Source organism: Phocoena sinus, chromosome 10, assembly GCF_008692025.1.
Source record: "Phocoena sinus isolate mPhoSin1 chromosome 10, mPhoSin1.pri, whole genome shotgun sequence".
Classification (NCBI taxonomy): Eukaryota; Metazoa; Chordata; class Mammalia; order Artiodactyla; family Phocoenidae; genus Phocoena; species Phocoena sinus.
The window spans coordinates 64,696,642-64,710,606 of record NC_045772.1 but is presented as its reverse complement, the minus strand read 5'-3'; the positions used below and the strand labels follow the sequence as shown (position 1 = coordinate 64,710,606).

Here is a 13,965-nt window from a genome sequence, read left to right as displayed (position 1 = left end):
GGATCGTCCTAGGCTTCGGAGGGGGTCTGGCTCCGAGTTGCGCCGCCTCTGCTCTGCCCAGGGCAGCGCCTCCTGCTGGTAGGGCCGGACCCCTGCCGGCCGACAGACGGGACCCCGGACGGGTGCCACCACCTGGAGGGCGTGTGCGACCTCCGGGTGAATGAGCCCAGGGGGCGCTGCAGCCGGTCGGAGAGGAGCCGCTTCGCCTCGCTCTTCGCCTTTGCGGGCTGAGTCCCGCGGCCCCGGAACCCGGGAGAGAGCAGTGACAGGACAGCTTCCCCGGAACCCAGAGGGGGCGCTTGACGCTGGAGCTAGCGATTTCGATCCTTTCCTCTGCTGAGGACAGGTCGAAGCCGTCGCTGGGACCGCGGCGCCTTTCTTCCTCGGGCGCTGGAGGATGGGCGCCGGGCGCACAGAGCAGGGGCCTAAAGCCCCGGAGTCCAGGCAGCCCCCCAGCTACTGCCGCCCTTCTGCCTGTGGCGGTGGGAGCTCCGGAGTCCCTATCTTTTCTAGGGAGGGGTTTGAGGAAGAAGATGGGGGAGGGGGGGTCGGAGAATGGAGGCGAGATATAGGGATGGAAGGACAGTAGCAGGCACCCAGATGAAGAGAACATGGACCGTAGAGAGGAGGAAGAGACGGAAATGGAGAGAGCAGGGCTGAAAGGCGACAGGGGAAGGAGAGAGTGACAGAGGCGGAGAGAAAGGAAGAGAGAAGGGAGGGAAGGAAGGAGGGAGGAGGAAAGGGGGAGGGAACCCGGAGAGAGGGAAGGGAGCAGCCGTCGGAGCCTGGCGGTCGTGGGGCGAGGCCAGGCGTGCAGGCGGGAGCCAGTGTGCAGAGCAGCGGCCCGGTCCTGCTCCTGCCTCGGAGCCCCTGGCCCGGGGGAGGGGGAGAGGCCGCCAGCCCGGTCTATGTCTTTTTCTGACTCCAGTGCAACCTTCCTGCTGAATGAGGTAAACGCGAGGGTCCCCTCCCCAGTGGGTGGGAGGAGAGCCCCACTGCGAGCTAGGAAGAGGGCCCGCATTTGGGGGACACTGCAGCGATGGGGAGGGAGGGAGGCCGAGTAGGTGAGGCTAAGGGTAGAGGTGGCAGGTAGAAAAGGAGGGAGCGGCCAGTGCTGGCAGCTTCTAAGCACTGGGACTGGGATGGGGTGGAGGCGGGGGGAGGGAGGACTGTCTGGGGAGCCAGGAAAGGGGCTAGATGTGAGGACTGAGGAGGACTCTGCCAAGCACGCCCCCCCCCCCCCCGCGCGCGCCCTCCCTGGGTTCCCTGGGGGCAGCCCAGCAGCTAAATGCTAGGGGCTTTGGCTTTGTCCAGATCTTAAATACTGCTGGGGAGAAGGACTTCCTAGAGGTCCTAGCTCCTGCCTCAGCTTCCCCATTCAACACTCAGGGATTGGGATCTGTCCCGCTTCCTGGTGCACTTACGGGAGAAGCCAGAATGCATTCTGGAGGCTCCCAAGAATTCCAACTCCCAAACCTGGTTATTCAGGCTCCCCACCACCACCAAGACCCCCACGTCCTGCTGGCATGCCTCGAGTACCTGCCAGCTACCACTCTAATGACTCTCTCCTGAGAAAGAGGAAGGCAGGAGGAATCCTCTCCTTGAATCCTTTCTCCCCTCCCCGCCCCTCAGCTTTCTCTTCTTATGCTCAGCCAGGGAAAAGAAAAGGGGTTAGGGACCACATGGATACTGACAGGCACATGTCTTGTTACATGAGAACTAGAGCAGGCAGGTGTGGGTAAGGTGAGAAATAGAAGGCGGCAGTGAGTAGCAACTCAGAGAGAAGGGAACCAGGGAGAGGCTCCGAAGCTCCTGCAGGACCCAGGGGATGGGCCAGGTATGAGGAACCTGAACACATCTCCGGGGGTGGGGGTGGTTAGCATGGTAATTCATGCTTTGTGAGCAGACTTAGACACCACTGTCCCAGATGGGGATGAAGACAACAAGGTGTGTAAGGAAGGAGTGAGGTTGATGGCAGATCCACTGTTACCTACAATCCCATGGACACCCTGGTGGTGGGGAGAGTCCCTAAAGGAGAGGCCAGGAGAGTAAATACAGGGATGGGGAGAATCAGAAGCCCCAGTAGCTGTATTGTTCATTAGAATCATCTCCCAGGAGAGAGCACCTTGAGGGTCTTATCGTTTCACATTTCATGCCTCCTTTCTGCCCCTCTGGAAGGACAGAAGGAATTGAAGAGACAGAGAATAAAAGAGGATATAAGGAATACTGAGGAACTGGGAGAGGGCACAAAGTGAGAAGACAGTGTCTGGGAACTTCCAATACAGAAGAATCCAACATATAACCAAACCCCAAATGGTGCTGGCCTCAGGAGAGGGAACCGTGAAAGCAGACTGCTTCCCCCAATAGTGAGCCATAGGGGCTCCAACAAAGTTGTTCACCAAATTCAGCAGGAGGAAGATGCTGGGCAGGGCTGGAATGCACCACTCACAGGATGGTGACAGACTAAAGGCAGACTAAAGATAGTCTTAAGATGAGGCCCCTTCTCTTTTTCTTGCTAAGGGAACATGAACCAGTGACATAAGTGGGAAGCCAATTGGTTCGGGTGGTCTTCCTCTCTCTCCCACGTGCAGGGCTTCCTACTGTAGATCTCACCCAACCCTGTCAGAGTTTTGGTTTACTAATTCCCCTGTAGCCCAGGAAGAAAAGGGACGAGCAAATTGTGGATTCACCCTCGTGGGTGTGAGACACTGGGAGTGGAGAAGGACTGAGCTGTGAAGCTCTCCAAGTGTAACCCTCTGTCTACCTCACATCCACCCCCACCCCCAGGGGACGGGGAGGGAGGGCATGAAGGGGTAGGTAGGCCATCAAAATTCAAAGGAATAATTTTGCTCTGGAGCTCAAATGGGTGGATCTTTGAGGAAGTTTCCTCAAGGTAAGGGCTGCTGTTCAGTCTCCAACGTCAAATCTGGGTGCCCCTTTTGAAGGAGACTGACTGGTAGAGCAGTACACGTGGCTCCAACCCAGATACTAGGCACCCCAGCCCAGCCTCATCCTTTTGCTAAGGAGGGGATCTGGCCTTACACTAGTGACTCTGGGGACACTTGCCCTTCCCCCTCCCAAACCCCGCGTGGCCAGGCTCTCTCACCTTCTGTCCAAGCCACGACCATCCCCCGACCTCGGCTCTCTGGTTTCTTTCCTCTTCCCTTTAGGCTCGCCTAAAACAGCCCCTCCCTACGCCAGTTCCCACGATGCCTTGGCAATGCCTGGCACAGTCCTTGGCAAGGAAGTGAGGAAGGGAACCCCCATCCTGGCCAGACTAGGATGAAATCTGCCCGCGCAACAGGTGTAGGGTGGCCGGGCCCCAATCCTCCCCCTTCGCACGGGTTGCGCAACAAGGTCCTTTGCTGCAAGAGTCCCAGTACTGAGGGGACCAAGAGCCTGGGGGCGGGGGACGGAGGGAGGGCAGGGGCTACTTTCTCGGCATTGGCCTGGGGTCGCTAAATCCATTCCTCCCCAGTACCGGGGTTTGCGTTTGGAGTCTCGCGTGCCGCCAGGGCCCAGACACCCCGCCCTCTCACCTGCCGTCCCTCCCCCGTCTGCCCCCCCGCCCCCGCCCCCGCCCCGCCTCTTCTGTCTCCCCCAGTCTCCCACTTTCCTGCCTCCCCTCTTCCTCCCTCTGCCTCTGTACCTCCTTTCTCTCTCTCTCTCTCTCTCTCTCTCCTGTCTCTCCTTAACCGGCGCCCTCTCCTTTCTCGGTGGGGTCTCGTCTCCCAAGCAGTCTCCGCGTCCCCTCCCCCGCTCCAGCCCTTTGTTTCCCGGCGGAGTATTTCCTGGGTTGCCGTATGTCTCTGTCTCCGCATCTCTCCTCGCCCCGCCTCCTCCAAGCCAGGATCCGCCCCGCCCGCAGTCTCTCCTCCCCTTCCTCTCCGCCGCCCCTCTGCCCCATAGGTGCTTGGGGACCCACCTTCTACCCGGCTCCCGTCGGCCACCTCTCCCGGCCGGGTCTCGGGCTCCGCGGGTGGCCGGTGCCCCCCGCCGCCCCCCGCGCCCGCCCCCGGGGAGGGGGGGCAGGTGGGCGGGCACTATTGTTGTAGGAGCCGGCGCCAGATTCCTCAGCCGCGCTCGGGGTGGGACCGGCAGGGTTGCGGGGGGGGGGGGGGTAAGGTGGGGGGAGCGGTGATTTGAGCTCGGAGCAGCTGGTCTTCGCGACTCGCTCCCTCCTTCGCGCTCTCGCTCTCCACCGCCGCCCGCAGGGCTGCGGGGCTCGGTGGCATCTCCCGGGCGCGGCCCGCTGTCCTCGCCCCTGCCTCCGGGCCGCCCCCGCCCCTGGCGCCGCTCGCTTCCCCCCACCCGGACTCCCCCATGTATGACGACTCCTACGTGCCCGGGTTTGAGGACTCGGAGGCGGTGAGTGCCCACGGGGAGGGTGGGGGTGGGGAAGTTGGGGTGACACCTCATCTCCCTTGGACCCTTACCCCAGTTCAGGACTTTGAAAAACGCCTCTGCGGCGGGGCAGGGCGTGTAGGAGGGCGCTCCAGGAAAGTGGGGAGATGGGTTTTCATGCCAGAGGCTCCCCAGTGCCCCCGTCCTAGAGCAAGGGGCATCGGGTGTGTGCCAAGAGGGGCCAGCGTGGGGGAAAGGCTCAGAGCGGGTGGCTCCACAGCCCAGGACAGAAGGGTGGAGGGAGGAGGGGCTGGAGGCTGAGGGCACAGAGGCTTTAGAGAGGCCTCATGCAACGTCTGGAGTTCCCAAGGGAGGATTTATGGGGTCTGAACACAACAGCTACAGGAGAAGCCGGGGCCCTTGCAGAGGGGGACAATCCAGACCTCCTGTGCCTCAAGTAAAGGACAAATTAGGGAGCCTGGAGAACAGCAGAGAATCCAATACCAGCCCCTTCAGACAGACGGATCATAAAACTTGAGGACCTCCATTATCCCCTTCTGCTGTCCATCCCTGAGCATTGCCTTATCTCCTCACCCTGCCTCCAGCCCAGCTTCTCTCCCAGGCTGAAAACTGGGCACCCAGCACATGGATGAGCCAGCTGACTGAGCCCCATCCATTCCACTCCTCCTGCTGAGGCATCCTCAGAGCAGCGGGCATCCTGAGCTCCTGCTCAGCATGGAGGGCCTGGGGATGGAGAGGAAGCTCTTCGCTCAGAGAACCAGGCAGCTGATAAATATTTAATTCTCCTCTTTGCTTTTATCTCCTGACCCACTGAGAGAAATCAGCTCATTAGGCAGTGATTCCCGGAGCTCAGAGCGCAGGGAGAAGTGCCTGGAAAGATGGGGGCAAGGATGGGCAGCAGCAGCTCAGTCCCTTCTCTCAAATATCCTACAAGAAGACCTCCTTATGAGGGCAACTAGATGGCTTAGAAGGAGTCCCTGATAGGTATGGAGGGTAGAGCACTCCAGAGTCGAAAGGGGAGTGTTGGAGTCTTCTCCCATCTCTTGCTGCGAAGTCCGAGATAGATGAGTCCTAGGGCTCAGAATAGGCAGCTGTCAGTCCTTTCCTGGGACTGGGCTCCTGCTGGGGCCCAGTTCCCCATTGATTGGGCCTTTGGGGCTAATTACATTGCGGCTAGAGCAGATGATTTTCAAGGCTGTGGTGAACACCTCTTTCTGACAGTTGAAGGGACAGCTGGCACAGCCCAGGGTGCCAAGGTGAGCTTGAGAATGAACCTCTCCGTGGGGCTGGAGGGCCGTAGAAGGTTCTTCCTGTCCCTGGTTGAGAAGGCTAGGACTGTTGCAAGGTGAAGCCTGACGTGTGGATGGTGTTGGGGGCAGCCTGCTAACCCATCGCTCGCTCCCCACCCTTCTCTGGTTCCTGGATTACCCTCCCCCACTTCCCTTTCTCTTGCCTGGCTCCCTGCTCTCCCCAGGGCCCCCTCTGAAGCAGTAGGAGGGAAATCAGGCTCTAAATAAATCCAACGGCTCATCTCCCTCCTCTCCTTCCCCCGTGCCAGGCAAGAGTGGAGCTGCAGCCTGCCCACACACTCACCAGGCAAGGGGGGCACCACCAGGGCACTGTGCCAACTCCTGGCAGCTCCCAAGTACTGAGGCTCTGGCTGTTTGGGCATAACAGGGCTGGGGGAGGCAAGACCCCAGAGTATGCTTGGCAGGGCAGCCCTGTTCCCGGAGTGATGGGTGAGCTCTGAGGACTTGGGAATAACGGAGAGGGGATTTCAGTCTGAGCATGACTTACTAAACATTTAGGGAGAGATCCTGTCATTCCCGTCTTAGGGTGAGAGGCCAGGTAACCCAGATGCCCCAGGCAGGGACACAAAAATGACTAAATTAGCTTGAGATCCTGGAGAACAGAGGGTAAAGATCAGACTTCTCTCCCAGCACAGGTCTGGGCAACTAGGAGATACCTGATGTACACTTATCAAAGCGAGTGGTCATCCTGCCTTGCCTCCTGCCTCCTAGCCTGTTGGCCCCTATTTACTTCAGATAGCCATTTCCCACAGAGGTGTCTCCTGTGCCCCAGGCCCCTGGAAGGAGGACCCCCCACTCAACTGACAGTGCAAAGGTTCTTCCTGGGGCTCAGCTGCTCTTCATCCTGCTGCCAAGCCAGCCTTATTTGGTTCTCAGGAGAGATGGGGAACATTGTCTGTAATATGCAGGACTTTCCCTCCTTGTGCTATCTTCATGCCTTGGGTCTACCACAGACATTGTCTTTCGCTTACGCTCTAGGACCTGGGCTGACATCAGTCTGACCAGTCCTCTTGCCCATGGCGGGGCTGGGGCAGGTGTGTGAGTTTGTCTTCCCCACCAAGAATCTGGCCTCTGCTGCCTTTATGCACAGTAGGCTTGAAGGAATGTTCCTCAGCCTGAGAACATTCTACTAAACACACATACACATACACATTCCCACACGGACCCTTTAGGCTTCTGCCTTATCTCTGCCACCTGCCCCTCAGAATTGATGGAAGTGTCACTTTCAGACTTCTGCCCATAAAGAGGGGAAACTGAAGCAGGAAACAAAAGGCTCCCTTTTCCCTAGACTGAGGGGGAAACCCAGCCAGCCTGACTTCTGTCCTCCTGCCCTAAGGCCCAGCTTCCTTTGTTCAGTTGTACATCTCCCTCAGGGCCTTGAAGGTGAGCTCGGCAGCCCTCCAAATGCACCTTCATTGCCCAAAGGCCCTTCCAATGGGCAGGACTCTGACACTCTCCTGGCTCAGGTTACCAAAGACCCTTTCCCTGCATCCCCAGGGTTGCTCCTGGCTGGGTTGCCTGGCACCACCTCAGCCTTCCTCCAGGGCTGATATCCCCTTGGGCAAGGGGTGGGGAGATGTAGGCCAGGTGGTAGGTGTGGCCCCGCCTCACCCAGGCTTAGGGAGATAGCTTTGTGTCACTTGGTCAATCTGTCTTGTTTGCTGCCCACACCTGGCCAGTTGTCCCAGCGGGTGTGAGAGGAAAGAAAGTGGGGGTGGGGAGAGTAGAGAGGGAGTAACTTTCTGGAGTTGGGAGCCCTGTGGCCTCCTCTTCACCCTGGAAGAGTAGGGACTGGAGGAGATGGGATCTAAGGGGGTGCGCGGCTATATCCTGACACTCAGGACCAGTGCCTTGCCAACCAGTGTCTCCTGACTGTTCCTGGCTGGCTGTACTCCTCCCAGGCATTTTAAGGAAATAATTTCCAAGCTGCTTTGCAGGCTGATGTGAACAAGAGGGCTGGGTCTTTGGATTCCGAAGATTCCAAATCATCTCCAATATATCATCTTCAGTACATCTCACTTCCCTCTGCCTAACAGGACATGGTCAAGGGGAGAAAAGGGAGGAAGGAGGGAAGGGAAAGCTCTATTCGAGGCTGCAGTATTAACAGGCTTGGGGGGAGGGGCCCAGATCATAGCACATATGGGTTGGGCCGGCTTTTCTGCAGCCCCAGAGGCACTGGGGCCCTTCTTGGGGAGACAGGAGGGACTGGCGGGCCCAGCCACCCCCGTGGAGCTGGAGAGGCTGAGGTTAGTGGTGGCACCACTGTAGGGTTCGGAGGTGCCTCTCTAGTGCCCTTCACACCTGAGCCCACGGGTCACAGCCTCTCCCCCATGCCAGGGTTCAGCTGGCTCCTATACCAGCCGCCCATCTCTGGACTCAGACGTATCCCTGGAGGAGGACCGGGAGAGTGCCCGGCGTGAAGTGGAGAGCCAGGCTCAGCAGCAGCTTGAAAGGGCCAAGGTATCATCTTGCCGGCTGAGGGCAGGACAGGCCAGACTGGGTGGAAACTTGTGCTAGGTCCTAAGTCTCGAGGGGTCAATGGGCAGGATGTGTGTGAGTGTGAAAGGGTGTGCGTGTGGATGGGCAGACTGATGGGGCCTCCGCCCTCAGCTGATGGGGCACTGAAACTGGAAGGGGTGCTCTGAGGCTCCCCTCATTTGCACCAATGGTCAAATTCTCCAGCACAAACCCGTGGCGTTTGCTGTGAGGACCAATGTCAGCTACTGTGGTGTGCTGGATGAGGAATGCCCAGTCCAGGGCTCTGGAGTCAACTTTGAGGCCAAAGATTTCCTGCACATTAAAGAGGTGACCACTCCCCTCCAAATAGAAGCCACTTAATCTCTCTGCTTTTGCCCCAGTTCCCATTCCTCTTGCTTCGGTCCTCATTTATAAACAAGTTCCCCAAGCTCCTCAACTCTTATGCTTAACACACCCCCGTAAAACCCTCATATCCAAGACCTAATCTTCAGGGTCTCCATCCTCCTAAGGCCTGGCTTGGGCCTCAGTCTCCATATCTGTAAAAGTAAGCCATTAGATTAGTTGCATCTTAGGTTCCCTGTGACAGCTGTGATGCCTCACGCTGAAGTCTTGGGGGTCTCAAACCTGGCTGCCCTTCCCTCTGGTACCTTCTCCTGCCCGCCTCCCCTCGCGCTGCCTTCCTCAGACCCGCTGTCCCAATGCCTCCCTGGCTCCTTCACGTTGAAGTGCCAGGACTGAGGCCTGGGTCACCTCCCCTCACCGCCCCTTCCGCTCCACCCCACCCCCAGAAGTACAGCAATGACTGGTGGATCGGGCGGCTAGTGAAAGAGGGTGGGGACATCGCCTTCATCCCCAGCCCCCAGCGCCTCGAGAGCATCCGGCTCAAGCAGGAGCAGAAGGCCAGGTGAGAGCAGGGCTGTGACTCAGTAAACATACACCCCAGACGTGTGCACTTTACCCACAGTCCACATCACCACACATGCACACACATCCCCGCCCAAAAATATGCACACTCACACCTAGCGTATGCATTCAGAAATGCACACACATCAAAGCTCACACACACAAACGCTCCCGTCACATGCACTTCCCTCACTAGCTAAAATGTGAGGAGACGTATACAACGATTAAATACTGTCTAGAACAGACACACAAAGACGCTTATTGACCTCCCTTTCTGCTCTTAGGAGATCTGGGAACCCATCCAGCCTGAGTGACATTGGCAACCGACGCTCCCCTCCTCCATCTCTAGGTAGCCTCCCCTCAACCCACCTGTCTTGGGTAGGTGGGTAACTCAGACACAGGGGGAAGGGAGAGTCTCCCAGGTGAACAGTGTGGGAAGGGGTTGGAGCTGGGAGAAGCCCAGGGTCTCCCCTGGGGACGGGAATACCGTGCCCCCAGGGCCTTTCCCCGCTTCACCAACTTTAATCTTTTATTTCCTTTTCCAAAAAGCCAAGCAGAAGCAAAAGCAGGTGAGTCAAGGAAGGGACTGGGGCTTGGGGGGCTCATGGCTTCTGGCTGTGGGGACAGGTTTCTGGGCAATCATTGTTGGAGGGGCAAGAAAACACAGAGGGGAGGGGGCCCAGAACTTCTGAATCTGCCCCACCCCAGTCAGGTGAAGGGCAGGCCACACAGCCATGACTTTGCCTGAACTCAGGTCAATTCTGCAGGCGGAACATATTCCCCCCTATGATGTGGTGCCCTCCATGCGGCCTGTGGTGCTGGTGGGACCCTCTCTGAAAGGTTATGAGGTGAGAAGAGGTCCCTGACCCCAGAGTTGCCTCTACCAAACCTGCCACAGGAAGGGCCCAGGGACAGTGGGAGGGGATGTTTCCCCCCTCCCCATCCCCCAAGGTCTGGGTGTGGAGGGGCTGGGCTCCATGGCCACACCTGGGGATGCTGCCCCCCTCCAAGACGGCCCCCAGTCAGTTGCATGCCTTTCCCCTCACCCCTCCCACCCAGGTCACAGACATGATGCAGAAGGCTCTCTTCGACTTCCTCAAACATAGGTTTGATGGCAGGTAAGCTGCCCTCGCCTGCGGAGGCATGAGAACCAGGGAGAAATCATTGTCTCTTTCCAGATGCCTGTAGCAAGGGCTTCTCTAAAGTGAAAATTGGTAGGACCTGGGTAGGGAGGGGCCTAGGCTTGAAATTTAAAGGTGGGTTGTGCTTCTCCATGCCCACCCCAGGATCTCCATCACCCGAGTCACAGCGGACCTCTCACTGGCAAAGCGATCTGTGCTCAACAATCCCGGCAAAAGGACCATCATTGAGCGTTCCTCTGCCCGCTCCAGCATTGGTGAGAAGTCCCCATTCCTGCTTCTCTGCCCACTCAAGCGTTAGTGAGAACCTTTCTCCTACCTTTCTCTTCCCCGACAACTGCATTCCTGCCCAGCCTCTTCTCCACCTGCCCCAGGATTGGCAAGAACCGAACCCAGTCTCAATTCTCTGTTCCTCTGCCTGCCCAGGCTTTGATGAACACGCTCTCCCTCCAGTCCCTTCCCATCCACCATTTGGGAGCCCCCAAAGCCCTGTTGGAGTCAGATGGGGTGGAGCCACTGGTGAGCATTGCGGCTCGCTCCCTCCCTCCCTCCCTCCATAGCTGAAGTGCAGAGTGAGATCGAGCGCATATTCGAGCTGGCCAAGTCCCTGCAGCTGGTAGTGTTGGATGCTGACACCATCAACCACCCAGCACAGCTGGCCAAGACCTCACTGGCCCCCATCATCGTCTTTGTCAAAGTATCCTCACCGAAGGTAAGTCAGTGGTGGTGATGGAGAAGGCCCACAGGGCTGCCCTCCTAGAATGTGGTACAACTCTGCTTGGTCCCTGCCCGAGGGCTCCTGAATCCCCTTTTCCTGCTGCCCCTTAACACAATTCTAAGTCATCCTCGCCTGCTCCTCACGCAGTATCGCAGGTCGGGGATGTGCCCAGTTCTTTGTAGGCCCAGCTCTGCCCTTTTCCCTCAGGTACTCCAGCGTCTCATCCGCTCCCGGGGGAAGTCACAGATGAAGCACCTGACTGTACAGATGATGGCATATGATAAGCTGGTTCAGTGCCCACCAGTGAGCGCTACTCCTGTACCCGCTCTTGCTTTTCCAGGGCTGGGGGAGTGATGGAGATGGGTGGAGGGCTCCTGCTGAGAAGAAGCCAATATTCCCCCTTTTCCTTCCCTCCAGGAGTCATTTGATGTGATTCTGGATGAGAACCAGCTGGAGGATGCCTGTGAGCACCTGGCTGAGTACCTGGAGGTTTACTGGAGGGCCACCCACCACCCAGCCCCCGGCCCTGGACTTCTCGGCCCTCCCAGTACCATACCTGGACTTCAGGTAGCCATTTCCAAGGGCACAGATGCTCAGGCTAAGCCAGCCAAAACAATGCCCCCTCCCTGCCCGGAGGATCACCCTTGGCCTCCAGTTTGAAGGCCAAAGGGTCAGAGAGCAGAGCTAGGGCATATGGGCGAAGGCACTTCCTGATGAGAGGAAATAAAGCAATGAGATGTGTGACCAAAGGCTATTTTTTTAGGACTCCAAAGAAACACACTTTCCAAACCCTTCTCCTTAGTCTGTCTTGAAGACAGAGCTTGAATTTTGTGGGAGTCAAAAGCTCCAGTTTTCCGTGTCTGAAGTGGGAGAATGCTCCAGTATGCTTCTCCTTCCTTGCACTATTTCGTGTACCCAGGGACTGAGAGTTGAGGGGGGAAGAAATCCCCACCCTGCTAGAGGTGGCAGGGAGGCCAAGGCGAGGTCCGCATGGCCTCACTTAGAGCTTCTGTCTTGTCCCCAGAACCAGCAGCTGCTAGGGGAGCGTGGCGAGGAGCACTCACCCCTCGAGCGGGACAGCTTGATGCCCTCCGATGAGGCCAGCGAGAGCTCCCGCCAAGCCTGGACAGGATCTTCGCAGCGCAGCTCCCGCCACCTGGAGGAGGACTATGCAGATGCCTATCAGGACCTGTACCAGCCTCACCGCCAACACACCTCGGGGCTGCCTAGTGCTAATGGGCACGACCCCCAAGACCGGCTCCTGGCGCAGGACTCGGAGCACAACCACAATGACCGGAACTGGCAGCGCAACCGGCCCTGGCCCAAGGATAGCTACTGACAGCTTCCTGCTGCCCGACCCTGGCATGCACAGGCACAGCTATCTGGGGCACCCGCTCCAGGCAGGTTGGAGTTAGACTGGCATTAGGCTGGCACTAGGCTCAGCCCCCAAAACCCCCTGCCCGGCCCCAGCTCCAGGGCTGCCTGCAGTCCCAAGGTTCTGGGAGAAGCGTGGGGCCCCCTCACCTCCTGGGCACAGTGACCCCCTAGGCTCCCATTCCAGGTACTAGCTGTGTGTGCTGCACCCCTGGCACCTTCCTCTCCTCCTGCACAAGAAGCTGCCCCACTGGGCAGTGCCCTCAGGCCAGGATCCCCTTAGCAGGGGCCTTCCCACCAGACTCAGGGAAGGGATGCCCCCTCAAAGTGACAAGAACGTGGGGTGTGGGCAGCATGACATGAGGAAGAAACAAGGTCCCTGAGCAGCTACTATCCTAACCCAAGGGACTCAGGGGTTGTGCTTTGGGGTCTGAGAGCCTCCACTCGCCTCACTGCCACACATTAGAAATGAGACAATCAAAGCCCAACAGGGTGGCACTCCCATCCATCAGCTGGGGTGGGGCATCCACACACGAGGCTGGAGCACAGGCAGGCTGGGCCAGGGCCAAAGGCCTCACAGTTGAAGCCCTTGAAGGGAAGGGCTCTCCTCACCTGCCAGGAAGCTTCCTAACACCTGAAGGACCAGGAACATGGTCAGGCCAAATGTCAGACGGGAGCCAACCTGGACTGGGGCTTTGGGAAGGGAGGGCGTGTGGAGCGGAGAGCGTATGGACAGCTTCAGGGGCCTCCTTGCCCCACTCATTCTTTTGCTCTTGCATCCTGTCATCTCTGTTCTTGGCCTTCATGCCTCCTGGGGGACATGGGCCTCAGACTTTATTCCCTGATTCATAGCAGCTGCTTGTTAAGTTAGGGTTAGAGGGGGAGAGATAGGACCCAGTGGACAGCCCCCAGAGGCCCTGTGTACCCACCTTAAAGCTCTAGTGTGTGACCTACAGAGCATGCTCCACAGGACCCTGCCCCACCTCACCGTCATCACTAATAAACACCATGCACCATCCCTCGGGCTCCTGGTGTATGTCTGCTGGCTCAAGTAGCCAAGTTCCTCACTGCATGGCCCAAGTCTGGAGGAGGTAAAGAAGTATCCTGGCCTCCTCTCTCTCACAAAGAACCCATTAACTGGGAAGGGAAAAGGACAGAGCTGGGGGAGGCACTATATTCCCAGGTACCCCTTCATGCCCAGGGCCTGGAGGGAAACTTTCAGCAGCACAGAAGGGACTTGTTTGGGGAGGTGGAGAAGAGGCTTAGTCACCTTACACGGTCCCTACCTCAGGCCAAAAAGGTCCTGAAGTAGTTGCAACTTGAACTCCAGGTACTTGCCCAGCTCTTTGATGGGTAAGGAAGAGCATGTGATAAGAGTATTGGGGGAGGACCCAGGCCGTGCAGCCCTCTAGCCCTCTCCCCACAACCTAAACTCAGCTGGGCCCAGCTCACCTTTCCGTGATGCCTCTGGTGCCTGTCTCCACAACCTCCCATGAGCAGTGGGCTCAGCAGTTAGGGAGCCACAAGCAAAGGTCCTGAAGACTTGGTGTCAAGCACACTGCACCAGGGTGGAAGAGTGGTTCTGACTGCTTCACCTGCCAAAGTTTCACAACTGCTTTCCTTTCTCACCCTTGTGCAAAGCTCCCTGGAGGGTGTCCAGGCCAGAGCTACAAGTTCT

General features: G+C 58.1%; 1 protein-coding gene across 4 annotated transcripts; it reads left to right on the top strand.

The window, feature by feature from the left end:
- The first annotated feature begins 784 nt into the window (after nucleotides 1-784).
- On the top strand, nucleotides 785-13,306 carry CACNB3 (calcium voltage-gated channel auxiliary subunit beta 3). 4 transcript variants are annotated; one of them, XM_032646311.1, is made up of 13 exons: nucleotides 785-950; nucleotides 8,013-8,135; nucleotides 8,358-8,480; nucleotides 8,942-9,057; nucleotides 9,341-9,405; nucleotides 9,606-9,625; nucleotides 9,824-9,904; nucleotides 10,116-10,174; nucleotides 10,343-10,452; nucleotides 10,756-10,907; nucleotides 11,121-11,231; nucleotides 11,331-11,480; nucleotides 11,938-13,306. In XM_032646311.1, exons 1-13 carry the CDS (start codon nucleotides 909-911, stop codon nucleotides 12,250-12,252), a joined length of 1,467 nt encoding a protein of 488 aa, XP_032502202.1. In that variant the 5' UTR covers nucleotides 785-908; the 3' UTR covers nucleotides 12,253-13,306. The 4 variants fall into 4 exon arrangements, with proteins under 4 accessions (XP_032502202.1, XP_032502204.1, XP_032502201.1 ...); XM_032646313.1 differs by having other exon boundaries at nucleotides 790-950; nucleotides 11,121-11,216; XM_032646310.1 differs by lacking the exon at nucleotides 785-950 and adding an exon at nucleotides 3,654-4,368.
- Nucleotides 13,307-13,965: the final 659 nt, after the last annotated feature.

Coding starts and splice junctions, on each gene's coding strand:
- CACNB3 (XM_032646310.1), top strand. CDS start 4,324: ATGTATGACGACTCCTACGTGCCCGGGTTTGAGGACTCGGAGGCG. Junction 9,406..9,605: donor CTCCCCTCCTCCATCTCTAG/GTAGCCTCCCCT, acceptor TTTTCCAAAAAG/CCAAGCAGAAGCAAAAGCAG. Junction 9,626..9,823: donor CCAAGCAGAAGCAAAAGCAG/GTGAGTCAAGGA, acceptor TCAATTCTGCAG/GCGGAACATATTCCCCCCTA.